We start from the raw sequence: 27745 nt of genomic DNA on the forward strand, positions 1-27745 counted from the left end.
TTAATGATCTACACAAACTATATATTTATTCAAGGAACTTACTATACCAATTGGGAGTTGTAGATATGAGCACGAATATGTAAATGAATATAAAGATCAATACAAAATCTGAATTTACAATATGAAATAAAGAATTAATACATTCAGTTAAGCACTTATTCAGAATATGATTTTTAGCTGGAGGAATCAATGAGATTTACAACAATGTATTCAAGAAAAATAAATTCAATGATTCGACTTATGCCTCAATGATATAATCAATATTAAGATCAGATTTTCAGCAATGAATAATATTTTCTTTCAAAACAGATTTCTATAAAATCACTTGTATTAGTTTAGCACTTTAAGCTTTAATCTGAAAGTTAATTTCCACAAGCTTTAACTCAGCGTAATCTCTCAATAATTTAGAAGTATGTGTTCATCTGAGTTTTTAATTTAACAACTCAACCATTCAACTAACATATGTTCTATCACAATCAATCAGCATTCAACAATATCCAATGTTCAGCAAGTTTAGATTTTCAGCACAATTTGATATTCAACAAGATTAGATATTCAGCAAGTTTCAATATTCAGCAAGTTTATAATGAAAATATAGTCAAACGCGCAGGCTATATCTTGCAGAAATTAAAAAGAGTAGGGAAGATGAAGCTGAACACCGTATTTTTACAAGGTTCGGCTGCAGCCTACGTCCTTGCCTCAAGCAACCCGCTGTGAGGATTTCCTTTCCCATCTTCGTTACCAGGTGAAGTTACAACCTCTCTCCGTTCAAGGTGGAGTTTGCCTCTTTAACGAGAACAACCTTCTTGCTAGGCAACGATTCAAAATACTTCAATCATCAAAACAAAAACAACCAAAGCAACAATTGCTTGTACAAGAGAAAGCTCCTCAAATGAGCAGATTAGTACACGTTAGAATAAAAAATACTTCAAATAAACAATATGAAAGTTGAAGCTCGAAAGTATATCACCAGAACTGATTCAAGAGTGTGAGTTTCGAAAGATCAAATCAGTTTTCTGTGAGTATTCACCAAGAACACAGCAGTAGTATAACCAGAGAGCGTTTTCAAAAATGTGTGCATGCCATTCTCTTTCTTGTGAATTTTCGTTACCCTAATGTGTGAGGATATGATGTTTAATAGTGCACTAGGGTTTCAAAAAGTTTCCGTAAAATTTTCCCTTAATTTGGAAACCAATCAAGCAAGATATGGAAACAAGATCAACACTGTAACTCGTTTAAACATAGGCATCTATCGATTATACTCGAAGGGTCAGTCGCCTGTGCTCTTTTGAAAATAATGCAATTTGGAAAGTCTGAATGGGGTCAGTCGACTGTGCCTGATAGGTCAGTCGCTTGTGCCTATTCTGTTTGCATATTTTCAAACTCAGTAAGACCACAGTTGCCTGATGAGATATCATCAGTCGCCTGTCCTTTCAGCAACACTTGTTTTTCAATATTTTTAGTTCCAAATTTAAATTCATGTATTGGAAAACTTAATTTGGACTTTGAGAAAATATTTTCCATGGATAAAATCAGGTGTCTAAGTTCAATAACATATCCTAGAAGTTTCAATCAATCAATATTGGAATTTGAAGTACTTACATGAGACTTTCATCTTATTATTCAATCTAAATGCCTAAGTCTTCATGTTGTGAAGTTTCCAATATGTCTTCTGAGCTTTATGCACTGATTCAACGAGCTTCATGTCCCACATAACTTTATATCTTTCGTGATTCATGACTTTAAGTGTTCAAATCAATTAATCTCTTCAAGTACGCTCACAAAAACACTTAAAGTCCTGTTAAGTAACCTTGATTTGTTATCATCAAAACGAGATTAAGCTTTGTTAGGCCAATAGTGTGCTTTTCTGTCCACGTGCTGTCGGGTTGCACTTGCGGGGGAGTGTTAAAGCTTGATATACATTGTTAGCCCACAACCTAACATCTTAAGCTTTTAGGTAAAGTGGTAGTCCCCCGCACATGCAGCCCGACAACACAGAGAGATAAACACACAATAAATTTGTAAATACCATAGAATAAATTAGGGTGACGAGACGAGAACCCAGGACCGTATGGTAACTAGCTTAAGCTTTTAGGTTGTGGGCCAACAATGTATATCAAGCTTTAACACTCCCCCGCACGTGTAGCCTAACTGCACGTGGAGAAATATACACACAATAAATTTTTAAATGCTATAGAATAAATACGAGCAACAAGACTAGAACCCATAACCTCTTGGTAACTAGCTCTAATACCATGTTAGATTACTACTCTACCTAAGAGCTTAAGCTTTTAGGTGAAGTGGTAATCTAACAGCACTAACCATGCTCTAATGTCATATTCTTATATCCCACACCCAACATTCCCATCGTGTGGGCTCCATGGTCTTAAATTTCCATGAAATTTTCGAAATTTCTGTTGAAATTTTTGGTTTTCGTCACCCTCGGAATCAAAATAGCAGTTGATTTTTGTCTTACATAATTTTCATTGAAATCTCAGCGAATCATTTGAAATGTATTGAAATATTGAAATTTTAGCGAAACTTGTTGAAATTTTATCCATAGAAAAAACTTCCTTGGAATTCAAATGAGAGGAGTGAAGTCAAATTTATCTTTTAATTTGTTTATTTATTTTTTATCGAAACAAAAGATTATTACAAGGGCCTTTGAAATTATATGAAAAAAATAAACTTATATTATCATGTCAATCATTTCTAAAGATTTATAAAAAAATTTCATGCTCTATTATTTATTTGCATTATTTATTTCAAATCAAAATCAAAATTGACATCAAAATTGAAATTTTTGTCAAAGTTTATGTACTTTTAGAGCTTCAAAATGTGAGTTGAAATTTAAATTTTACACCTTGGGTGGGCCCCCATTTGGGTTGGACGAACATGTGATTTTTTAGGATATGCAATGGTTTGGACATAAGAACTTGTGCCTTGATTCCATATGGAATAAAGTAATTACTCAAATTATATTTTTGGTAAGTAGGATAGAAGGGAATCTAATGAAATGGACTCAAATTCTTCACTTTATTTCTTTATATTCTCCATTTTTTTTTTTTTTTTTATTTCTCTTTCAGTACCACCCCATTTCATTCTACTAGCTAGATGTAATAGAAAAGATGAAGCTTGCAGAAGATTGATTTTATTCCTTTCACAGGTGCTCACACAGACAGACATAGACATAGATACAAACACAAACATAGACACATACACATATTCTTACATGAACACTACTTGGCTTCTATTTGAGATAGCTTATGGAAATAAGTTATGCCAATTATGATTCAAATAAGTATTTTTTTTTGGGTAAATTTCTATTTTGTAGTGGGAGGATGAAACTCCCAAACTTTCCCAAATTGCCCTTGCTAGGACAACCTTCGATCATTTCCCTAATGATGAAATTTAAACGGTTGAAGGAGAAATTGAAAATTTGGAATAAGGAGGAGTTTGGAGAAGTTAGAATCAGAAAATCTAGCCTTTTGGGAGAGTTTGCAGTCCTCGATAAAAAGGAGGATGTTATTCTTTCGACAAGTGAGGAGGCAAGAAGAGTCTCAATTAAAAACAAGTTGGAAGAGGTGTTTCTCCAAGAAATGAGGAGTTGTTATTATTATTATTCATCATCATCATCCATAGGCTAGCTAATGGGAACAAAAGTAGAAATTTGATTATGGAGCTGGATATGGGGGATGGAAGGTCACTAATGATCAATGCCAAATCGAATCTATTATTATTGATTTCTTTTGTATTTGTATTCGGAGGACCATTATAGACTGACTGATGATTGAGAGATTGGGATCTTATTTTCTAGAATGAGATAGCTTCTTGTGGAAATCAATTGTCATTTATCGTAACATAGGTACATGTCTGTATAAATAGATGTACAACAGAAGAATAGAAGGAAAGAACCAAAGATGCTAACTTCTAAGGAAACTAAATATTCTAGGATATTCACACATTTACAGCTGAGATTCTCTTAGAAAAATAGGAAAGTTGACTAAACAGATTTGAAACTTTCCAACACTCCCCCTCAAGCTGGCTTGAAGATATCTTCCATGGCCAGCTTGCTAATGAAGTTTTCAAACTGTTTCTTCGATAGTCCCTTTGTCAGTATGTCTGCTACTTGCTCAGTTGTCGAGAAATATATGGCAGACAGATTACTCCCTCATCTATTTTCTCCTTGAGAAAATGCTTTTCTACCTCCACATGTTTAGTTCTATCATGAAGAACTGGATTGTGAGTGATAGTTATTGTAGCTTTATTGTCACAATACAGTTTCATTAGTAGTGAATTAGTAACCTTTAATTCTTCCAGCAACCTTTTGATCCATAGTGCTTCACAAATTCCATGAGCAACAACCCTAAATTCTGCCTCTGCACTACTCCTTGCCACCACATTTTGTTTCTTGCGGCGCCATGCTACGAGGTTTCCTCCAACAAAGGTGCAATAGCCAGAAGTTGATCTTCTATTAGGTACCTTAGAATCCTGTACATAACATCTAAATGCTTGGGTCCTGGTGAGTGCATAAATTGACTTACCATGCTTGTTGCAAAGGCTATGTCAAGACATGTATAAGAGAGAGAAAGGAATTTCCCTACCAATCTTTGGTATTGCTTTATGTTGATCACTTCTTCAGGCTTAGCTGGTTGGAGTTTTATGTTCAACTCTATAGGTGTTTCCGTTGCTTTGCACGCTAGCAAACCTATTTCTCCAAGCAAATCAAGCACATACTTGCATTGGGAAACAAAAATTCCTTTCTTTGACCTTGCAAATTCCATAGCAAGAAAACACTTCAAGTTGCCTAAGCCTTTGATCTCAAATTCTTGAGCAAGGATCTTCTTTAACCTCTCTAGCTCATTGCTATCATCACTAGTCAGAATTATATCATCTACATAGACAATAGGGATAGCCATTTTACCTTCATTCTTGTGTCTATAGAACATAGTATGATCGGCTTGACCTTGTCTATAGCAATGACTCTTTACTGCCTTCCCAAAGCGTTCAAACCAAGCTCAAGGAGATTGTTTGAGTCCATACAATGATTTCCTTAATTTGCACACCTTGCCTTTGCCACCTTTCCCTTCAAATCCTGATGGTAGATCCATAAAGACTTCCTCCTCTAAGTCTCCATTTAAGAAGGCATTCTTCACATCTAGTTGCTATAAGGGCCAGTTAGAGTGAGCTGCTAAAGAGAGCAACACATGGATTGAGTTCATCTTGGCTACAAGTGCAAATGTTTCCTAGTAGTCAATTCCATATGTTTGAGTGAACCCCTTCGCCACAAGTCTTGCTTTGTACCTTTCTATACTCCCATCAGCCTTGAATTTTACTGTAAATACCCATTTACATCCAATAGTCTTCTTCCCCTCCGGTAGGTCACCAATTTCCCAAGTGCCGTTAACAATTAGTGCATCCATCTCTTCTTGAACAGCCAATCTCCATTCCGGGTGATCTAGTGTTTCCTGAATGGTTCTTGGAATAAACAGATAAGAAACATTTGACTTATGAGAATCGGGGAGTCTATGATAGGATAGATGGTTGGAAATAGGATGTGTGGTACATGTTCTAACTCCTTTCCTAAGGGCAATGGACAGGTCAAGATCAGAAGAATTATCAAAACAAGGATTTGGAGAAGAAAAAGTGCTTGGAGTATGTGAAGGAAGACCAACTTGTGTAGGTGATGATGATTGGTTTTGCTCTGAATTTGAAGAAAGTGCTCTATTATTTTGATGGTTTCTTCTTCTGGTATAAACACGAAGCTCAGATGAGGGAATATTTGATAGTACTTCTCCCCCTGTTTGTGAATCAGGTATGCCTTGTATAGGTAGACTAGGATTTCCATTATTTTTGCTAGTTAAAGTTTCGGTTTCCTGACCCTTTAAAGAGCGGATGTCAATGTCAAGGAAAACATTTGGAAGAGACTTAGAGGTTTGCTAGAACTCATCTTCAGTTTCCTTTTTCTCCCCCTGAAGATAATTATGGCCAAAAAAGGGCTGGTTTTCAATAAAAACAACATCCATATTGATATGAATTTTTCTAGTCAGAGGGTTAAAACATTTGTACCTTTTTTTATTAGGAGCATATCTAAGGAAAACACATTTTTCTGCCCTACAATCAAGCTTGGATCGAAGATTGGTAGGTATATGAACAAAAACAGTGCATCCAAACACTATTAGTGGCGAGTCTGAAGTTATTCGACATGTAGGAAATAGTTTTTTAAGGCAATCTAAGGGAGTGATGTATTTTAGCACTTGAGTAGGAATCCTATTAATGAGATAACAAGCAGTTAAAATAGCATCACCCCATAGATATTTAGGAACTTGCATTAAAAACATTAGGGCCCGTGCAACCTCTAACAAATGGCGATTTTTTCTCTCAACAATGCCATTTTGTTGTGGGGTGTCACGACAAGTAGATTGATGTTGAATACCCTTTGTTGAAAGAAAAGATTCCTAAACATTTGTTAAAAAATTCAGTACCATTATCAATTCTAAGAATACTGATTTTCGTTTGGAACTGGGTTTCAACCATATTATAAAAATCCTGAAAAAAATTTTCAACCTCATATTTGTCACTCAATAAGTACACCCAACACAAATGTGTATGATCATCAATAAATGTCACAAACCATTTCTTACCAGAAGTAGTAGTGATTTTTGAGTGACCCCAAACATCACTATGAATTAAATAAAAAATTTGGAAGAATGATAAGCTTTTGATTGATAGGTGCTTCGGTGACTTTTAGATATTTGGCAAACATCACAATGAAGAGAATTGCCATCCAGTTTTTTAAATAAGCTAGGAAACAAATGTCTTAAATAGAAAAAACTAGGATGTCCTAGTCTTAGATGCCAAAGCATTATTTGTTCACGTACAGAAATAGAACTAGTACTACTACTCAAACCCTATGCTTGTTTATTGTTGAATAAAGTCTCATCGAAGTAGTAGAGTCCATCAAACATCCTAGCACTGCCAATCATCCTCCCCGAGAGTTGGTCCTAAAATTCACAATGGTAATCAAAGAAAATGACACAACGATTAGAGTCCCGTGAGAGTTTACTAACAGACAGAAGGTTACAAGCAAGTTTAGGGACGTGAAGGACAAATTTGAGTTTTTATTTTTCAAAGATTTGGACAGAACCTGTTCCAGCAATGGATGAAAAACTTCCATTCGCAATTCTAATCTTTTTATTACCAGAACAAGGAGAATAATATTGAAGCAATTGTGATTTAGTGGCCATGTGATCAGATGCAACATAATTAATAATCCATGGTGCAAGATTTAAGCAACAAGGGTAGGCACTAGAGTTATCACCTGTTTGGGCCAATGAACCAGTAGGAAGACCAGAGGCAGAAGTAGATTTCAATAGTTGAAGAAGATGATCCACCTCCTCAGCACTTAGGAAATTAGCTTCATTGGCTTTAGGGACTGCATGATTGCTGCCAGAGGGTCCAAATTTGTTGTTCTTCCAGTTTGCTAGCTTTCCATGGAGTTTCTAGCAATTTTCTCGAGTGTGGCGTGGCTTATTGCAATAGTTACGCCATACTCAAGGCTTATCTTCCAACCTCCGTTGATTAGAGTGAAGTTGTTGTGCAAAAATATTGGCAGTAGCCAAATCTATGTTACCAGTAGCATGAGGAGCAGGATTATTGGCAGCAGGTAGAGCAGAATTTTCCACAGTCTCATCCTCCTTTTTCTTCATCATCACACTCCTTCGACAAACTTCTCGTCGTACTTCAGAAAATACTTCCCCGAGTGGGGGTAGAGGCTGTCTCCCTAGGATTCTTCCTCTTACTTCATCAAACTCATCATTAAGTCCAGCCAAGAATTTAAAAATTCTTGCATTCTCCACCATCTTCTTATTTTGATTGCAATCAGCAGGATTTTTCCATTCATAATCATTAAATAAATCCAAATCTAGCCATAGGCCCTTAAGAACATTGAAATACCTTGTTACACTGCCGTCTCCTTGATAAGTATTGCTGATCTTCTGCCACAGTTCATAAATCTGAGATTAATTCCCAAGGTCAGAGTGCATCCGACTCACATTGTCCCAGCATTCCTTTGCAGTAGAATAGCCCATGTAATTAGCACTAATCTCTTCATCCATAGCATTCACGAGCCATGCCATCACCATAGAATTTTCAGCATCCCATATAGCATAAGATGGGTCTGTCTTCTCGGGCTCCTTAGCTTCACCACTCAAGTACCCTATCTTCCCTCTTCCATGAATATACATTTTGACAGATTGTGACCACCGCAGGAAGTTGGACTCATTCAATCATATATTGGTAATTTGGACAGAGTAAGGTTCAGAATGGGTACGTCTGGTTTTAGGTTTGGTTTCGGGTTTAGCTTTGTTTGAAGTTTCAGCCATGGCTATAGCAACATAGGAGATTAGGGTAGAGTTGAACAAGGAAGAAAACAATATAGAGATTAGGGTCAGATTGGAGCCGCCAAGGGAAACTAGGGTTTACACAAGGCCACGAGCCGGTCCTAGCTCTGATACCATCTAGAATAAGATAGCTTCTTGTGGAAATAATTCTCATTTATCGTAACATAGGTACAGGTCTGTATAAATAGATGTACAATAGAAGAATAGAAGAAAAGAACCAAGAAGGAAAGAACCAAAGATGCTAACTTCTAAGGAAACTAAATATTCTAGGATATTCACACATTTAAAGCCGAGATTCTCTTAGAAAAATGGGAAAGTTGACTAAACATATTTGAAACTTTCCAACATATTTCCTATGATCAAATGCAATGGTTTGAGAGACCTTTTGATGAGGAGAGAGTGAATGGGGGTGGTTTTTGGGATGGAAAGAGATAATGCATGGGGTCAAACGATTTTAACTTGGCTTTTTTCCAAGATTTTAAAGAAATTGTTAAAGGTGATTTGTTGAAATTTTTCACTAGTTTTTATGGGAATGGATTTTGATTAAGATTATTAATTCCTCTCTTATAGCCTTGGTGGCTAAAAAGGCTAGATCTTCTTGTTGAGGATTTTCAACCTATTAGTCTTGTCTCTAGTGTATATAAGATTATCATTAAATTGTTAGCTAATAGGTTGAGTGCAGACCTCAAAGATCATGTTGGGGGCAGGGGGCAAATAGTGGATGCTATTCTAGTGGCCAATGAGGTGCTGGAGGATATTCGTAGGAATAAGAAGAGGGGTTTTATTTTCAAAGTTGATTTTGAGAAAGCTTATGATAAAGTGAGTTGGAGTTTCCTACATAAGATTTTTGTGAAAAAGGGTTTTGATGAGCATTGGTGCAAGTGGATTAGGGGCTGTTTGTCTAATGTGTGGTTTTCAATTATTGTGAAACCCAAATCTTGATGTTGTGCTTTGAGGGGCATTAGATAAGGAGACCTGTTATTCCCCTTCTTGTTCATCCTTGTAGTTGATGTATTGATTTGGATGGTGTATAGGGTGGTAAATAAGTGGTTGGTGAAAGGATTAGGAGTGGGGGGTGACTGGGTGGTGGTTTCCAATCTTCAATTTTCGGAGAATACCATTTTCTTCATCAAGGATCATAGTCTTTCGTTTGGGAGAATTTTGGGTATTCTTCAAGTTTTTGAGAGATTTTTTGGGCTCAAAATTATTATGGGTGAAGAGTGGGTTAGTACCCATCTAGAGAAATAGTGATTGGGCTAAAAGCGTGGGATGTGGTTTATTGAATTTGCCCTTGACCTATGTAGGAGTTTCTTTGGGAGGGAACTCTAGAGTGGTGTATTTTTGGAATCCGACAGTGGAAAGGGTGATGAAGAGATTAGATGGTTGGAAGAGGGCCCATTTCTCTCTTTGGGGTAAATTACGCTTATTTAAACCTATCTTTCTAGCATTCCGCTGTATTTCTTGTATGCTTTTAAGATTCGAATGGGGATTGCTAGTAAGCTCGAGAGAATCCTGATATTTTTTATGATCAGGTGGAGGGAGTCGTAGGGACCAATTTTTGAGCCAGGTAGGTCTAAAAAAGGGGGGGGGGGGGGTGTCTTGATAAATTAGTGTCTAAAAATACTGCCTTTTTAGCTAAATGGCTATTGCATTCCCTTTAAGAGAAAACTCCCTATGGCATTGACTGATACAAAGTAAGTTTGGGTTGGATGAGAATGGGTGGGACACTAAAAATGCTAATTTGAGATATTCTTTGGGGAATCCGTGGAGTTCTATTTTCCAAGTTTATTCTATTTTCACTCGCTCTAAATTTGAGGTGGGAGGGGGATCCTAGATTTGTTTTTGGAAAGACCCATGACTTTGGAATGTTTCTTTCTCCACTTCTTTTGCTCATCTTTTTAAATTGTGATTTGAACCAAATAGAGTTACCTCTCTTTTGGTTGACAATTTGAATAGCCCTTTGGTTTCCTAGAATCTCCATCTCAGGAGACCTTTAAATGTAGGGAGATGGTGGAGTTGTCTTCTTTGTTGTCCTTATTGAATAATTGCAACCTGTCTTTGGGAAGAGTTCTTGGTCTTTGGATCATTCAGGGGTGTTTACTTGCAAATCATTCTATGGATTCTTGACCTATTTCAACTCTTCTTCCCCTCTATCCTATTATTTGGAGGGCTAAAGTTCCCCCATTAATAAAACCTTTTGCTTTGTTGGTTATGCTTAGCAAAATTAATGCCAATAACTTGCTGCAAATTAGGAGACCTTTGAAGGTTCTTTCTCATGATGTTTGCGTGCTTTGTTATAAGAATTTTGAGACAGCATCCCATCTCATTTTTGCAATGTGATTTTACTTGGAGGATATGGAATAAACTGTTTGGTATTATGGAAGTGAGTTGGGTTTGCCCCTATTGAGTAGAAGCTCATTCACTGGCTTCGGAACAAGGAAGGATGGGGCAGCTTTGTGGAGGGGTAGTTTATTTGCAGTCATATGGGGTATATGGATGGAGCGTAATGCACATATATTTTCTGGGAAGAAGCTAAATTGGTCAGTGGTGTGGGAAAAGATTCAGTATATGACTTCTTTTGTGGTGTGTTGCGTTTCAAATTTCCAGGGAAAGTAGTTTTCAGGATTTACAGAGGGATTAGAGGAACTGGATGGTTTGATGTTTTCTGTGTTTTTGTTGTTTTAGTTCCTTTTTTTCTGGTTTAAACCACATTTTCTTTGGGAGATATCTCTTTCTCCCTCCTTGTAAATTCTATGAAATTTCTTTTGCTTTTAAAAAAAAGTGACTATTTTTTTTTTCAGTGTATAAGGTGTTGTTTGATTGCTCTTAATAGCATCTTAATAGAGTTCGGGTTCTTCATGGTTAAAAAATGTGACCCATTGCCGTTTGGTTAAAGCTCTTAATAGCCTAATAAAGCATCTGACTGTTCCTGATTTTTGCAACAGTCTTATTGGGTTAGCAGCAATCTTTTAAAAGGCGAAGGCGTAAGGCGAGGCGCTCTAATCCTTGAGAGGCGAGGTGTAAGCCTTAAGGTGTTGGGGCATAAACCTTTTGAGACTTTATTTTTACTTTTTAGATAAAAATATGTAAATAAATTACATTTTTAAAAATAAAGAAAAAATTAATTAAATCACAAATATGATGTAAAAAAAAAAATCAAATTTATTTTGCAAACTACTTGTTGGCCATTCAAAAAAATTGCTAACTTAAATCATTACGTAAATCATGACAACAGATTGCTATAACATTACAAAGTTCAAATTAATTTTCAAGATCTAAGATTGAACTAAATTGTTTTGGAAAGGTTGAGGTTTGAAGAGTTTTAGAAATCTACTCGTATTTTGACATTCTTTTTATAAACATGGAGTTAATATTTTCTAGCCAGATCTTACTTGAGAATCACACACCCAAAATGTGTAGGCCTCAAGTAAAAAGGCGCAAAAGGTCCGCCTTTTGTGCAAATGCGTAAGCCTCAGTGTGTAATGCATTAGCCTTTTTGGGATTTGGTATTTTAGATTAAGCCTCAATGCATTTTAGGCATGCCTTGCCTTGAGGTGAGCCTCGATTAAGCCCAAGGTCTTAAATTTTGGTTTCACTAAAATTTTGAAGGTCCAAAAGTATGGAAATTTCGATGGATATTATGATTTTGATGTCAATATCGGTTTTGATTGGAAAAAAAAAGATGGAAATTATTAGTAAAGCATGGAATTGTTTTATGAAACTTTAGAAATGGTTAATAGACATAATAATGTATGTTTTAGGATTAAGATATTACAAATTAAATATATTTATGTTGTGTATGAGGTTCAATAGTTGTAAAATAATATCTATATTAAACATATTAGGTTGATATAAATGAAATTCATGAATCAATTAAATATGATTAATTATACAAATAAAAATAATTTAGATATGAATGGTTAAATAAAATGTAGTTTAATTTTTCATGTCATTTTAAAATTCCTTGTAATAACTAATAATATTTTGTTTCAATAAAAAATAAATAAGATAAATTGAGAGAGATTTCACTTTATGTTTAAATTTCACATTTGAATTCTAAGGAAATTGCATTCTATAGTTAAAATTTCGACAAGTTTTACTTAAAATTTTGAGATTTCGATAAATTTTGGATGATTCATCGAAAGTTTGACTAAAATTACACAAGATGAAAAATCAACTGCAATTTCAATTTCGAGGGTGATGGAAAGAGGAAATTTTGACGGAAATTTCAATAATTTTGTGGCAATTTAAGACCATGATTAAGCCTTTTAAAACATTGGTAACTGCTGACAAATATGACCCTAAAAACAAGCCAATTTTACAATGCTTTCCTGTCTCTTCCTTTCAACCTCTCAGCATCTGCCATTTCCCAGGTCTCTCTCTCTCTCTCTCTCCCTTTTTGTTATCACCATCATCTCCAATGAGTTCATTGGTGATCTCCCAACTCCCACAACCATGCAGTCGCAGGAGAGGGACAAGAAAGGGGCACAGCAGTGGATCTACTCGTGGATTTTGTTCAAAGGTGGTGGAGGTGATGATTTATAGTGCCTGCGATTTTTTGGTGATCTGTTGGTCATCACCAACAGCACAATCTGTTCAGCGATGATTGAAAATTTTTTTGATGCATAAATATGCTAGAATATGCTCATGCTGTAATTTTTTAAATGGTGCCTGCATGATATGGAAGGAGATTGGTTGGTGATCTCCCGTTGCCACTGCACAACACCCGGTGATTTTTCTGTAAATTTCTTTGATGCTGTGAACTTTTTTGTCGTATTTGGTTTGTATTTTTTTTTATTTGATCTCCAATTTGCTTGTTTATGTTATATTTTCTTGTACACTCCTATATTTTTTATGTTCTCAAAAAAAAAAAAAAAAAAATCACAATATCTAAATTTAAAGTGGTAAAAATATGTAAAAAAAAATTGTTTAGTGTTGAATGTGGTTCAAGTGTTCAACTATTTCAGAACTTGAATCTCCATGCAGCACTTAATTTTATAACACCCCCTAATGCTTTGTTTTGATCAAGGATTTTATGAGAGAAAAGAAAGGAAGAGAGATAATAAGGAAATCAATTTTTCATTGTGTTTTCTCTACCACACATACTATTAAAAATAAAATTACTTCAAATGTGATTGAAAATTAAGAAAAATAAAAAATTAATAAATTGTAATAAAATAGAATTTCTATTCGTGATTTATATATTTTATTGATCTTCTGTGTGTGTATGTTTGTATGTGTATTATTTTCTTTCTCATTATCCTTGATAACCAATCAAGAAATTGTTGATTCCTTCATGTTTTCTAACTTTGAAATAGAGCCCTAGCATCTTTGTGACTTATCAAAGAAAGTCTTGCAAATGCTGCTCATGACTTTTTTTTTTTTTTGGGTGGGGCTGGGGTGGGGGGGGGGAATGCATAAATGAAGAATTTTATTCTCTCGTTTTTGGAAAGACCCTTGGCTGGGTAATGCATCCTTTTCCAATTCATTCCCTCATCTTTTTTTATTAAGCTCGGAGCAAAATAGGGCTATATCTTTCTTTGTTGGGGATTTGAGTAGTCCTTTGGGTTCTTGGAATCTCCATCTTAGGAGACTTCTTAATGACAGGGAGATGGTAGAGCTGTCTTTTTGTTATTTTATTGAATGGGAGTAATCTTTCATCAGGTAGGGATGTTCGATCTTGGTCTTTGATCAGTTGAGTGTGTTTTCTTGTAAATCTTTTTTTGAATTTGACTCACTACAATTCTTCTTTCCCGCTCTATCGTTTCATCTGGAAGGCTAAGGCATCTCCAAAAATTAAGGCTTTCACTTGGTTGGTTGTGCTCACTAAACTTAATACTAATAACTTGCTGCAAATTAGGAGACCTTCGAAGGCTCTCTCTCCTGATGTATGCGTGTTCTGTTACAAAAATTCAGAGACGGCTTCTCGTCTTCTTTTGCACTCTGAATATTCTTGGAGGACTTGGAATATGCTTTTTGGTATTTCTGGCGAGAGCTGGGTTTGCCCTTCTTCGGTTGGTGAATTGCTAGCTATTTCTTTCAAAGGCTTTGGTAGGAGAAAGGACAAGGCAGTCCTATGGAAGTGTGGAATATAAGCATTTTTATGGGGGATATGGTTGGAGTGTAATGCAAGGATATTCAATGGGAAGAAATTGAATGAGGTGCTGGTTTGGGAAATTTTTTTTTTTATTTGGCCTCACTGTTGTTCGTTAGTTTGGGTTTTTTCAGAGGAACTAATTTCTACGAGTTACATAGAGATTGAAGGAACATTTTGGATTGCTTATTTATAACTATTTGTTATTTTTAAGCTGGTTTTACTGGATAATTCCAGGCCTTTTTTGGGGAGATGACCCATCCTTCCTTTTGTATAGTCTCTTCCTATGAATAAAATTTTCTTTTGCTATATAAAAAAAAAAAATTTTATTAGAGAGAGAAAAATAGTACAACAAGAGAAAATAAGAACAAGGAGGATAATATATCCTCCCAATATAATAGAAAAAAAAAACAAACAAACTAGAAAACCTGAGAACAAAGATTACAAAACAGCTGTTCTCATGCAAAAGCAGCCCAGCCCTCCTGTAAATGTAACAGGGATACATGCTGAAAGAAACCATTTGCCCAAATCCACAGTGATCTGAGAAATACCACTCTATTCCAAAGCCAGTTAAGAGGAGTATTCAAGTTCTTAAAGATTCTGGCATTTCTATTCAACCAAATACACCAAAAGATGGCCGAAATAAAGAACTTCCTTAAAACTTATCTCTCTCTCCTTCCCCTTTCCAAACCCCTTAGACAACAAAGCACAAAATGCCTCTGAGGAGGAAGAGCATACCGAACTCTCTCCGAAAATACCAAACACAATTTGCTTCAAAGGGCCTGAGAGAAATGACAATATAAGAACAAATGTGAACAGGTCTCTCCACTCTTGTTAGGTCTCCATTTTTGAAGCATGTCATTGGTGTTAATATTTTCCAAGATTGCTGTCCATAAAAAGGTCTTAATGTTAAAATGGCTTTGGCTTTCCAGATGAAAGAGTGAGGGGAAAAAAGGGGTAGCATTAGGAGCATGAGTCAAATGACAGAAGAAGGATTTACCAGAAAACAAAAGAATCCAAGCCCCAAACTCCTGTTACTCCTCAATTGGAGCTGAAAAGAAAGAAGCACATTGAGCAAAGGGGCAAGGTCACTGGTGTTTTTCTCATCGAGGTTCCCCACAAAGTGAAAATCCCAGAAGTGCACTCTCTTGCTAATAAAAGAAAGCAGAGATAGAGTAGTCATGAAAAGAAGATAAATGAAAGAGATGAGCATCTGTATCAGCCAAATGAGCCTCCTCTAATCAATGATCCTCCTAGAAACAGATTCTCTCCCCAGTACCAACACTGTACTGAACACAGGGAAAAAAGAATGACAGATCTAAGATATAAAATTTCCAAGGACTTGAATAGGTTATATTACCTCAACTTTATCATCCCACCCGTTTTGAAGAAGTCCAAATTTACTGTGAATTATCCTGTTCCAAAGAGAGAGAGAGATTCTAAAGGGAAGCACCATAACCACTTTCCTCCCAAGGAAATGTTTTTGGACGCCAAATTACGACTCTAGACCACAAGAAATCCCTCGTCAACTTCTCTATCTATGAGCAACTCTCACAGGAGTTTTGAAAATGGACAAGTGCTATATGGAGATAGAAGAAAGATAAGCATGAATAAGAATAATGCGGCCTCCAAGAGTGAATGGGCTTCCTTTCCACCTATCCAACTTCCTTGCAGCTCTCTCTAAAACTGGGTGCCAAAAAGAATAAGCAACTGGTTACCACCTAACGGGACATCTGAATAAGTGGTCAGCCAACTCATAACATGACCGGCTAAGCTAGCAAAAAGATGTTAGATAATGCCAGGACTCACAATTCCAATCTCAGAGAAATTAATCCTAAAACCTGACACTTTATCAAACACATGCAAAGTAATTGGCATACTGGAAAAGGTACCTGTATCCTCCAAAAAAAAAAAGTGAATGGAACCATCAGCAAACTGCAAATGCACTATGAGTAAGCTGTTGTCGCCCACCTTGATCCCTTCCACCAAGTCTCTATCAACCCCCCTATCAATCATTCTACTTAGAGCATTAGCCACAATAGATAAAAAGAGGGAAAAAAGATGATCGCCCTGCCTTAAACCCCTAGAAGCACTAAACCTGGATTTGGCCTCCCCTTTCACTAGAACAAAGAAGACCACAGGCAGAAGGCACCCCCAACCCATTTCCTCCATCTCGCTCCAAAACCTTTTCTATGCAGCTTTCTATCTAAGGAATCCCAACTAATGCGGTCATAAGCATTTTCAGAATCCAATTTTAAAACGAGGCGCCTCTTATTTCTTCTAATAGCATCTTCAACAACCTCATTAACTACCAGAACTGCATCTAAAATCTGTCTTATCACCAAGGAATGCGTTCTCTGGGAGATAGAATCGTCCGAGACACTAGACAGTCTTAGATAACACTTGGCGAGGATCTTATACACACTGTTCACCAGACTAATTGGCCTAAAATCCTTGATTCTAGTAGCCAAATCTTTTAAGGCACCGGGGAAATGAATGTGGAATTAGTGCTTCTTCCCACAATCCCATAGTGGAAAAGCTCATGAAAAAATTTAAAAGATCAACCTTCAAAAGATCCTGACTATCCAGGAAGAAAGCCATTGTAAAATCATCTGTCCCCAGAGCCCTCTCTCTATTCAAATTGAATACTGCGCCTTTAATCTCCTCCTCAGTAGGCCTCTTTACACACACTTCTTTCCCTTTATAAATGGAGCACCAATCCAACCCCTTGAAAAGCCGCACAAGTTTCAACTCTGGCTTATCTTTTCATTCTGGAAAAGAAAAACTAATTTAGAAAAAAATTCATGTCAAACTGGTGATTTTTGGCCTGAAAAAGGTACTTATACAACTTGTATACCAATGGAACTCACTTTTGTAATGCACTGTCCAATGAGTAAACGTAGTTATACACAAGTTATCCCAGACAGCCAGTTATTTTTCCCCCAACTTAGACATTTACGCGTGCCTATGTTAGTTCTTTGTTAATGTGTACTACAATTGAGTAACTAGTTGAAAAGAATCGGCAGAACTTGTACATTGGTTGTCAATTATTGGACTTCTTTTCAGTGCTCAAAAATAAAAATGAGGGTTTTAATTTTGTGGTGCCAGTTATTAGACTTCTTAATGGCAGTTTTTCTCCTGAGAAACTAATGGAGCTAGCCTTGAAAGGAATATTGTATGTGTTATTATTGTCTGAAGGTTATAAGCATGATATTATCTGGTATTATTTCAGGGAGTTTGCTTTGCTTATTTTGCTACAATATGAATTCATGCATTTTGTTTTCCTCTTTTGCTTCTTTTGCATTCCTGCAGGTCTTCGTTGATAATATTGATTTTCTCAAGGAACTAGAGTGACTAAAGTACCATTTTGGCTGCAATACCACTTGACTGAATCAGCGGAGACAAAGATAACAATTTTTTTCTAGTGAAACCTTCTCTGACTGAATCCAATGGAGGGATTCAAAATGATTTTGTCGATTGAAATCTTGCTTCCTACCAAAATCAGTTATTTGAAAAGTGCCCTGTGAAGAGTATACTTTGTCCCATTTTGCCGATGTAGTTACTCTGTTTCTACTGTAACATTTGAAACGTAACCTCTGCATGATACTTGTTTAGGAAATTTGAGACATGTATTTACATTAATTAATTTACAAAAATCCAAATGTAATTTTCAACCAATTCAAATTTAACATTTTTTTTTTTTCTCTTGAATCAAGTCATGTTAGCACGACAATGCAGCATGTTCTGTATCCCATCAATCCACATTTGTTTGTCACCTTTATTTCTGCATTCAAATTCAATTACCCTGTATGCTGTTTTTATCCCAAAGTAAGCCTTCTGCTCACTGCTTTCCTCCTCTCTCCCGGGCCATGCTGGGATGTCACTATAGACTCCTGAGACTATGCCTGCAGACAGTGTGGTTCAAAAATTCTGTTCATGGGAGCAGAGGCAACAAGGTATTAGGCTACAATCCATAATATCATATTTTGCTTACTTTTTTTCTTTTTGGTGAATGTTCCTGCCATGTACTTGCTCTTCATTTTGGCCACCACCTGTTCGTTCCAGTTTTCAGTTGGCATTAAAATGATGCATAGAAAAATGCATTGCTCAAATTCTTTTTTTTTTTTTTTTGTTTAAATTTTTTCAAATGACGTTAAGTGCATCTTCAACCTTTTACCTGGAAATCTGAATTTATGTTGAAAGAAACTTGCTTATGGTGGAGAGCTCCTGGCATCATGAAATAACAAGTCAGTTTAGCATTGTGACTGTCGTGTAGCTTTATATCATTATGGGAAAAATACCTTTTCTTGTGCGCTTGAGAAGTTCTCCTCCTCTAGAAACAAAATTCAGTGCTGTTGATATGTTTAGTTCTTTGCCTTCTTCAAGTTCTTCCTCAGCGAGAACAACGGTTGCTCCATACCCCTTTTGCAACCTTGCCCTGAGAGTTGTTGCTCCACGTAAGGCTGTATTGATAAATGGAAAATTGAATTACTAATTACCAAGAAATATGCAGGGATTCAGTTCAAATTGAATTAAGCCTTGAGAAGCTTGATGATTTGTTTTACCAGAATTCTGAGTGAATGTGTTCTGTAATGGCTTAAGCTGTTTCCTATACAGTCGAGTTCTTTTATTTTAGTCTGTGTTGGAAACTTAATTTAATACAATTTTTTATTTTGAAAATAAATAAAAAACTCGGTCCATTTTTAGTTGAAAAACAGTAGATTTTAAAGGAAAGCAGATAATGTTATATTTGTGATACCTGTGGCTGCTCCAGCTGTTAGAGTCATGATATCACCATTAGTCCTTGCATTAATTGCAGAGTTCACGACTGTCAAGATGTGGCCATGATCAGCTCCCATGTCCTCTGCAATTTCAATGCAATGGGATGCTACCAGTGCAGCTGCAGAAGCAATTGCAGCTGATGTTTTTGGGGCTGCCTTCTGTCTGATGGCTGATGTTTCGGGGGAGGTTGCATTTGAGGCAGTAAGTGCTGCGACGGCAGCAGCAACACCTGCCACGGATACAGCGGCGTGCACCTGTGCATTGTGAGTTCGGATTTCCTGCTTTTTCCTCTCCTTTTGATCTTTTAACCACCTCCCCATTGTCTTCCCCCTCAATATGTTCCTGTACAGCTGCAGCAAGCACCAAAAATGAGAAACATGATGGTGATGACAGGGTGCTGATAAGGACTGGTTCAATTAGGTACCCCAGTTTTAAATAATTGTTGATTGCATACGAAATCTGGGTTGAGTGCTTGATGAAGGAGAAACAGTTCCTGCACAGATTAAACAGCCGTTAAAAAGTAGTGCCGGGCAGTGCACTTCGTTCTGAATGCCTTGGGAATTAAGCTTCCAACTGATCTTGAATGTTTGCTTGCAAGGGGGAAAATCCAGCCGCCCATAGTCAATTCAAGGGAGCTGAACGTTGTTGTGCTCTTTTTTATCAGCACAAACCAAGATTGAAGCTACCAAGTCACATATTTTATAAACTCATTATCTTTTTAAGACAAGTAAATTTTCTTCTTTTTATTAATCATGTGTCTTAGAAGAAAGACAAATTTTAATGATCATAGAATGCTTGTCCAGGTTTGACTCAAATGATTAGCAATGTCCATGGGGTCTGGGAGATGCATAAAGAAAAGTGATTTTGAATTGACCCTAAAGTTTCTGGCTCTGGCATTGATCGTGATGTACTTGAAAGTGAGTGCACTCGCTCGTATAGGGATAATGAGATGGCCAAATTCTATAGTGCTCTTTGATGGTTGAATTCTTGTCGGAAGGCAGGTTTTAAAGCGAGAGATGCTTTTTTTTCCCCTTTCCAGGCCTCAAAATAAGAGCTAACAAATGCAAGGGTCATTAAGTTAATGAAACTGTGATAAAAAGATGCATATAAATACATTATGAGATTAAAAATGAATTCATTTTTAAGAATATTTATGCAACAATAATGATCATAAGCTTGCATAGGGGGGAAAATGCAACCAAAATGAGTAATTTGCTTAATTACCAAATGCAGTAAATGTGCATTGCTTACCTATGGAGCTCTAGTCCTTTAATTTCACTCCCCTTTCAGAGGATCAAAATCATGAAGTTGAAAAACCATTTGCATTTCGTAAGTTTTTTCTTTACAAAAATTTAGATGATGTGACTATCAAAATTGTCCGAAAGAAAAAACGCAGTTCAAATTTAACCGTCGCGAAATGGAATAGAACTAAAAGATCTATTTTCACAGAATAAAATGCAAAACAACGAACAAAAGGAAAATTTTCGCTTAGTAAAACATTAATACCTTTGTATCCTCACTTCCTCTGGGAGAGATTGGAGGACTACCCCCACTAGGAAATCCTTCAAGTTGCTGCACGCGTTCCAAACAAGAAGCGCAAATGATTATACACGCACATACCGACATATATAAGAGCTAAAACTCTTTTATCTTACAGTTTGATTTCTGGAACCAGTAGAATTGGGAACAGGAGGAGCTTGATGATGAGCAAGGGAAGAGACAGGCGAGTTGTGATTGTGTAGATGGTGACGAGCAAAATGGGTAGTAGTAGTGTTGGAGAGGGCTTTAGAGAGCTCCATGGCAGAGAGGCTCCATGACCTTGCCAGAAACTCCATCGTCTCTGTCGGAGTTTCAGGTGGAGCACTATCCTCGGCCTCCCAACTCCCCCCACATTCTTCCTCTATATTCTCCAGCCGCCGCGACGAGCACCTGAAGCCAACACACGAACTCCCCGAGGACACTACGACATTAATTCAAAATCACATTATAAAAATATACACAGTTACATATATTTATGACCATAATATCGCTTTTATATATGTAAAGACTCTAAGCAAATATATATATATATATATATATGAATGCTCACTTTTGAGCTTAAAAGTTTCAAAGCAAGCATGAACATTAGTGCAGCATGAGAGGGTTGGTGGGAAAAGCCGGGGCTAGCAAGGCAGGGGAGTGGAGGAACAGTAGTTTGATATGGTACTGAAAAATGGGAGTGAGTGGAGATGATATATGCGGTGATTGGTGAATAAGAAGAGAGAATATTGGAAAAAAGATAAGAGGCAGAGGAGAGGGCATGCATTAATGTTGAAAGTGATTTTAATTATGCTTGTGATGATGCTGTGTCTCCTACTTCCAAAGTGTTTCCTTTGCTTCCCTTCCCTTCCCTTCCCTTCCCACTCTTTTGTACTTTATTATACATAAAAGGGTAAAGACCACCATTTTTGAGCGGCGGCTTTCATCATGACTTGCTCTTCCCTTCTCTCAATTATTGCAGTCTAGAGTAGCAAAGTGTTTGGGAATTTGGCACCCCCACCCAAATTCTATCCCCTGTATTGTACCAAACAGTGCTCAATCTCCATAACTCAAGTCATCATGACTTTGTATATATGTTCATTCTGCCTCCACCCCCAGCCCCACCCCCACTCTTTTCAGTGTCCGGTAATTTCCTTACCTAGTGCAAATCCAGTTTAGAATTTAAGAAACATAAAAGACAAGTGTGAGAAAATTTAGTTATTAATGTTTAGCTATGAAGAAAAGTAATAAAAGAAATAAAATAGAACAAAATATACACTGGATTAATGAAATTAATAAATTTATTTTACACATTATTAATAATTATTTTTAAAAAAATCTTAATCAAATAAAATTTTCATTTTTTATATACAATGACAAATTTTTCTTTCCTTTCCAACAAAAAAATTTTAACCCAAAGGGACCTTTTAAATGGGCTTCATGGTGAATATTCTTATCCCCATGCAGGTTATTATTTGGCCTGGGTTAGATAGGCTGAAGTAATATCCCTCATTTTATCCAATCCGAGCCTAAAAATAATCTAATTCCTCAACATTAATTTTCTCGCCAGTACAGCTTGAAGAAACAGAGAGAAATGAAATTGTGTAGAACAGTAGGACTATTTAATTATATTTCAAAGATTAATTTATGAGAAGTAAATAATTATCCTTAAAGAGAATATTATATACAACTTCATTGATTGGAAAACAGGTTAATTTGATGCACTGGAGGTTAGAGTACCCCGATCTTACTACTGGGTACCAGCCACCCAGCTCCCAGCTCGAGCGCAGCTCTGTAGTATGGCCCTGTTCAATTCCTAGCTCCCCAAACAGGCCCTTTCCAGTAAGCGTTAAAGCCTTAAAGGCTCTTCCATGTTTAAAGTAAGGAGTTGGTATAATTCCAAGGCAGGCGTACCAGCAGAGAATGTTACTTCGTTCCATTCAAAATATTTGGATCATTGCTTTAAGTCTAATCGTCATGTCAAGGCCCAAGAACCTTGCATTTAAATTTCTAAGGTCCCACTTCCCATTACCCACTAGCATTTCAAAATTATTGCTGCTTTAATAAACTGTTCTACCGAGCCAGTCTCAATTTAAGATTTGACACTTTGAGTTAGGGGTGGCAAAATGAGTTAACGGATCGGGTTCGGGCGCGGATCGTCAACCAGTCGGGGTTAAATGAGTTTGAGTTTGGGTTTGGATTGACCCGTTTATAAACGGATCACAACCATATAAACCCAATCTGCTCGTTTAATAAATGGGCGAGTCGCGGGTTACCCGTTTAAAAATTATAATTTATCTATTTTGAAATTTTTTAAATACAAATATTTGCCAAATGAACGCTAAATAGAACTATAGATGACAAGGTGACTATCGTCCGAGCGTTGTGAGGGAGCTTGATCCTTGGAACACATTGAAAACAAAGAAGTAATCTCAAGAGGGGGGGTGAATTGGGTTATTAAAATTTCTTTCAAATCTTTTAATGAATTTTTAAGCTTTTAATTCTTTCAAAGATTTAAATCCACAACCAACCAATTCAAGTAAACAATCAAACTAAACTCAATCAAACAAAATATATTCAATCAAGATGCAGCACTTTGATAGATTCAACTTTGTTGTATGTAGCCTTGTGTATATGATTTATATTCAAGCCCTGTAGTGAATGTCAATTTGAACAAAACCCTGTATATATGAAATCGTTCCTTCAATGCAAACCACAACTCAAGTACCAAACAACTCATAATTTAAATAAACGTTTTAGTTAATTTTTCTTTGGGTGTTAACCAGCCAACGTACTTCCTTTTAAGGTTTCCGGAAAAGTTTGATCAACCAATGTCCTCCCTTTCGATTTCCGCAATCCCAAATCAAAATTAAACTTTAAGTTTATTTAACTTCCAAATTATGTAGTTTGTATACTTAATTAAATTATCCACGCAGTTTATATATGCTGAATGTAAAGAATGTAAGGGATAGAAAGAGTGAGTCCGAGTTTTTACAAGACTTGGCTTACCTGCGTCATCGCCTTTGACAAACCGCCAAATGATTTACTAAAATCAGTTCATTTGTCGGGCAGAACAACATTGTTTACATACTCCTTTAGTAGGCTAGAGCCCGCCTCTCCAAGTGATATTCCCTCATTCGGCCACTCCTTTAATTAGGCTAGAGCTACACCTCTCTAAGCGATACCCCACGCTTAGCCAATGATTCAAACAATTCTTGAAGTAGTCAATCTATAAGAAAATCAAAAAAAATTTCTATGTACAAGAAATACTCTCTAAGAAGAGCAGGTTAGTACAAGTTCAACACTATATACTTCAATGCAAAAATATCAATATGAAATAGAATGAAGTTCAAGTGTAGAATTCACCAAATTCTTTCTTAGATGAAGATTGGCAGTAGAAACTCAGAGTAAAAAGGATCAACACTTCAGAATATCTTACCAAAAGAGTTTTGCAATGAGTGAGCAAAAGAACTTTATAAGAACAAGAGTGTTTTCAGCTTATCAATCAGATTTTTCAATTCTTGGTATGTTTTGATTTGCAAAATCATGTATTTATAGACTTTCAAAAATGTTTTCATGTTGCCCAAGATTACTTAGAGTATCTTCCAAGTTTTTAGAAAATTTGGGGCACATGCAACCTTTATTTTGAATTTAAAATATTTAAAAAATTTACCTGTTAATAGTGTTCAGATGACTGAAGTCTCAGGTTTAGTCTTCTAAAGTTCTTTAAAGCACTGAAAAATCAAGTCTAGACACAGGGTCAGACGACTGAAGTTGGGATTCAGATTTCTAAAGTTGCGGGTTCATACGACTGAACTCACACTTCAGTCTTCTGAAGGTACACTGTCTCTTCAGGTTTTCAATGGGAAAAACTTCAGTCTTCTGCACTTAATGTTCAGTCTTCTGGGCAAACAAAAACCCGATAGCTTCGACCCCCACCTTCAGCATTTTGATTATAACTTTTTATATACAGCTTTAAATTAGTTGATCTTGGTATCAATTTAAAGCTAAGAAGAAATCCTACAACTTTCATGTTGAACATTTTTTAAAATAAAAGTTTTTGATAGAGAAAAATGTTCATCAATACGGATGTAAAAAAATTAACAACATTTGAAAAATCCTATTTTTGGTGCTTTTCATTCCAAAAATAATTTTAACCTTGTAAAAATATCTTGTAAGTATTTTAAAAGGTATCTAGGTCCAAGAAATTTACCTAAGAGCTTCAAAATATTTCAAACGATATTTAAACATAAAACACTTGCATAAAGAATTCTAAGATATTTGACATTTTAAACACTTAAATCTTTATGCTTGTTTTGGCTCTTTCTTGGTCTTCAAGCTTTAATATTCTTTGAGCTTTCTCCTTAACATCATGCTTTCATATTCTTCAAACTTTATTTAAATCATCTTTAAATCCATGCTTTGACGCTTTTAAGTTTCATTTTATCTCTATAAACACTTTGACCTTGCTCTCACATATGTGATCCTTATGAGTTCTAAAATATCACCACTCAACAAAAAATGTTAAGTTCCACTTTTTTGGCCTAATTGGGCTTTTCAATTATATTTTGATGATAACAAAATGAAGGATGTTTTAACATATGTTGTTGAGTGGCTTTATTTCAGGTATAAGTATAAGGACACTCATGGTTAATCATGGAAGCAAGCTGGAGACCAATGTCAATCAAGCGAAAGCTCCTCTATATATTGAACTAATGAACGAAAAATGAAGAGCTTAAAGGTCAAGCAGATCCTAAAGTAAAATGTGAACCTCAAAAGGCTGCAAGACTTAGTGATTAAGGAGATCATGCTTAGAAGGACATTTGTAAGTACTTCAAGTCATTACTATTTAGATATGTGAAGCTCCTTAAGATACAAAGATTTAGATACTTGCACTTGAAAAACTCTTAAATATGTTTTTGACTAGTTATAATTAAGTTTTTCAAGTAAACTAGATTTTAAAGAAATCAAAAATTAGAAAATATTTGAAAAAGAGGACTGCCAAGCCGACTAACTTGTTGAATTAAAAGTACCCAGCCGACTAACCATATTTGAACGTGGTTCAGTTAGCTGACTGACAGGAAACCTTCAGCAAAATGAACTGTCCAGCCGGTTGACTCAATGAACTAAAAACGCCCAGTCGACTGATAGTGCCCAACCGACTAACTATTTTGAACATGGTTCAGTCAGCCAACTGACAATTTATCTGAATTAATTTTTGAGAGACAGAATGGTGTCAGCCGCTTGTCCAGCTGACTAACTAGTGCAAAAAATGACTCAGTCTAGTGGGTCAGCTGATTGACTCTGCGAAGAATTTTAAAATTCAAACATGCAGGAAGATTTTCAAAATTAATTCTCTGAATTAATTTCTTTTGAAAAGTTACCTAATGCTCCATGTAAAATGAGGAAACTTTTCTATATGAAGTCTATAAATACCTTCCTTACTCAATGAAAAAGAAAACACAAGCAATACATGATTTCTATGCTAATACTCTCCCAAAGTTCATTCTTGCTCACACCTTTTTGCTGGGGAAAAATTCTACGAAATTGCTGGATTGAAAACAAGGGTTTGGTTCTGAGTTGCATCTAAAATATTTCAAGAACCATTGGTGACTTCTAAACCTTGAACTTCACATTTTCTATTTAGTTTTGGTTTTGAAGTATGATTTGGGACTTAACTTGTACAACTTGCTCTATTTTTTAGAGTGTTTTTGTACGCAGATATCCATTCCTTTCTACTAGATTTTTGAAAGTTCAAGGTATTGTTAAATCGTTGGACCAAGCATAGGTTGTTGCTTGGAGAGGTTTCTCTTCCTAAAAAAGAGGTTATTTATTGTAAAGGTTTTTGTTCCACCCGGAAAGAACAAGGTATAGTGAAATCCTTAGGTGGTTGACCTAAGGCGAGGACGTAGGCTGGGGTAAGCCGAACCTCGTAAAAATGGCGGTGTCACTCTCTTTCTTTTACTCTCTTTAAATTTCTAGCAGACATATAAATTTCGTGGATGTTGTAATTTTTTCAATTATAAAAACAATGCATATTAGAAGTTAAATAAACCAAACCCTAATTTTTTCTTGGGCTTGCGGAAACCGAAGGGGAGTACATTGGTTAATCAATCTTTTGTGAAAATCCTAAGGGAGTACATTGATTGGTTAACAACCCAAAACCTATTAGCTGAAGGTTTATTTCAATTCTGATCTTAAAAAGGGTGTTTGGATGCTATTTTAATCTTCAGTTCAAAAGCCAACTACAGGACCTACACATTCATATACAGGGCTGTTGAATATTGCGAATCAAAATTGATTACTTGTGTTGTGATTGTTTTACTTGAACAGTTAATTAATTAGTTGTGTTTGTTGTGGTTGTTGATTGAATAGAGGAAGTTAGTGCTTGTGTGGATTTTCTAATCAAAAAAAGCATAAGAAGTCTTTAAAAGATTGTAAAAAGTTAAGAATTCTTAAAAAGTCTTTAAGGAATTTTTAAATAACCCAATTCACCCCCCCTCTTGGGACTACACTTTAGGTTTCAATTGGTATCAGAGAGCGGTTATAGAAAAACCTAACAAGTAGCTATATAAAGATCTAGATGGCACAAATAGGAGTAGCTCCCTTTGGTGAGGGTCAATCCTCAACTAGACCACCCATTTTTTGTGGATTAAATTATACTTTTTGGAAGCAAAGAATGAGAATCTACTTTCAAACAATGGACTGGAAGGCATGGAATGTTGTCACAAATGGAAATCTAATCCTTGCAAAACTAGTAGATGGAAAAGAAGTACCTAAAGAAGATAAAGAACTAATCGAATCAGATTACAAAATGCTGCAAATTAACTCAAGTGTAATAAACGCCCTATATTGTGCCCTTGACGCAAATGAATACAATAGAGTAATGACGTGTAAAACAGCTAAAGAAATTTAGGATAAATTAGAGGTAACCTATGAAGGCACATTA

At 36.0% G+C, this 27745-nt stretch overlaps 2 protein-coding genes and 1 long non-coding RNA gene across 3 annotated transcripts in view; 2 read left to right on the top strand and 1 right to left on the bottom strand.

Annotated features, from left to right (window-relative positions):
* Nucleotides 1-18174, top strand: part of LOC131152098 (probable lactoylglutathione lyase, chloroplastic) — a 36633-nt gene extending 18459 nt beyond the window's left edge. Inside the window, exon 9 of the mRNA XM_058103743.1 lies at nucleotides 17809-18174. Within this exon, the coding sequence (XP_057959726.1) occupies nucleotides 17809-17850 (42 nt within the window). The 3' untranslated portion in view covers nucleotides 17851-18174. The remainder of the gene's footprint in view (nucleotides 1-17808) is intronic.
* Nucleotides 18175-18207: 33 nt separating this feature from the next.
* Nucleotides 18208-21495, bottom strand: LOC131152097 (VAN3-binding protein). The gene is made up of 9 exons (XM_058103741.1): nucleotides 21368-21495; nucleotides 20934-21238; nucleotides 20785-20850; nucleotides 19703-19771; nucleotides 19256-19628; nucleotides 18798-18959; nucleotides 18674-18723; nucleotides 18491-18548; nucleotides 18208-18401 (listed from the first exon to the last, which is right to left on the bottom strand). Coding segments are annotated over exons 1-9 (1278 nt in total). The 5' UTR covers nucleotides 21369-21495.
* On the top strand, nucleotides 19316-20093 carry LOC131152099 (uncharacterized). Its single transcript, XR_009135844.1, has 2 exons — nucleotides 19316-19541; nucleotides 19629-20093. It is a non-coding gene; the product is annotated as an uncharacterized LOC131152099 (long non-coding RNA).
* Nucleotides 21496-27745: the final 6250 nt, after the last annotated feature.

This window comes from Malania oleifera, chromosome 3 (genome assembly GCF_029873635.1).
Source record: "Malania oleifera isolate guangnan ecotype guangnan chromosome 3, ASM2987363v1, whole genome shotgun sequence".
Classification (NCBI taxonomy): domain Eukaryota; kingdom Viridiplantae; phylum Streptophyta; class Magnoliopsida; order Santalales; family Ximeniaceae; genus Malania; species Malania oleifera.

Coding starts and splice junctions, on each gene's coding strand:
- LOC131152097 (XM_058103741.1), bottom strand. Junction 18,960..19,255: donor AACAGCTGGAGCAGCCACAG/GTATCACAAATA, acceptor TTATCAATACAG/CCTTACGTGGAGCAACAACT. Junction 18,402..18,490: donor ATTCACCAAAAAGAAAAAAA/GTAAGCAAAATA, acceptor CACTGTCTGCAG/GCATAGTCTCAGGAGTCTAT.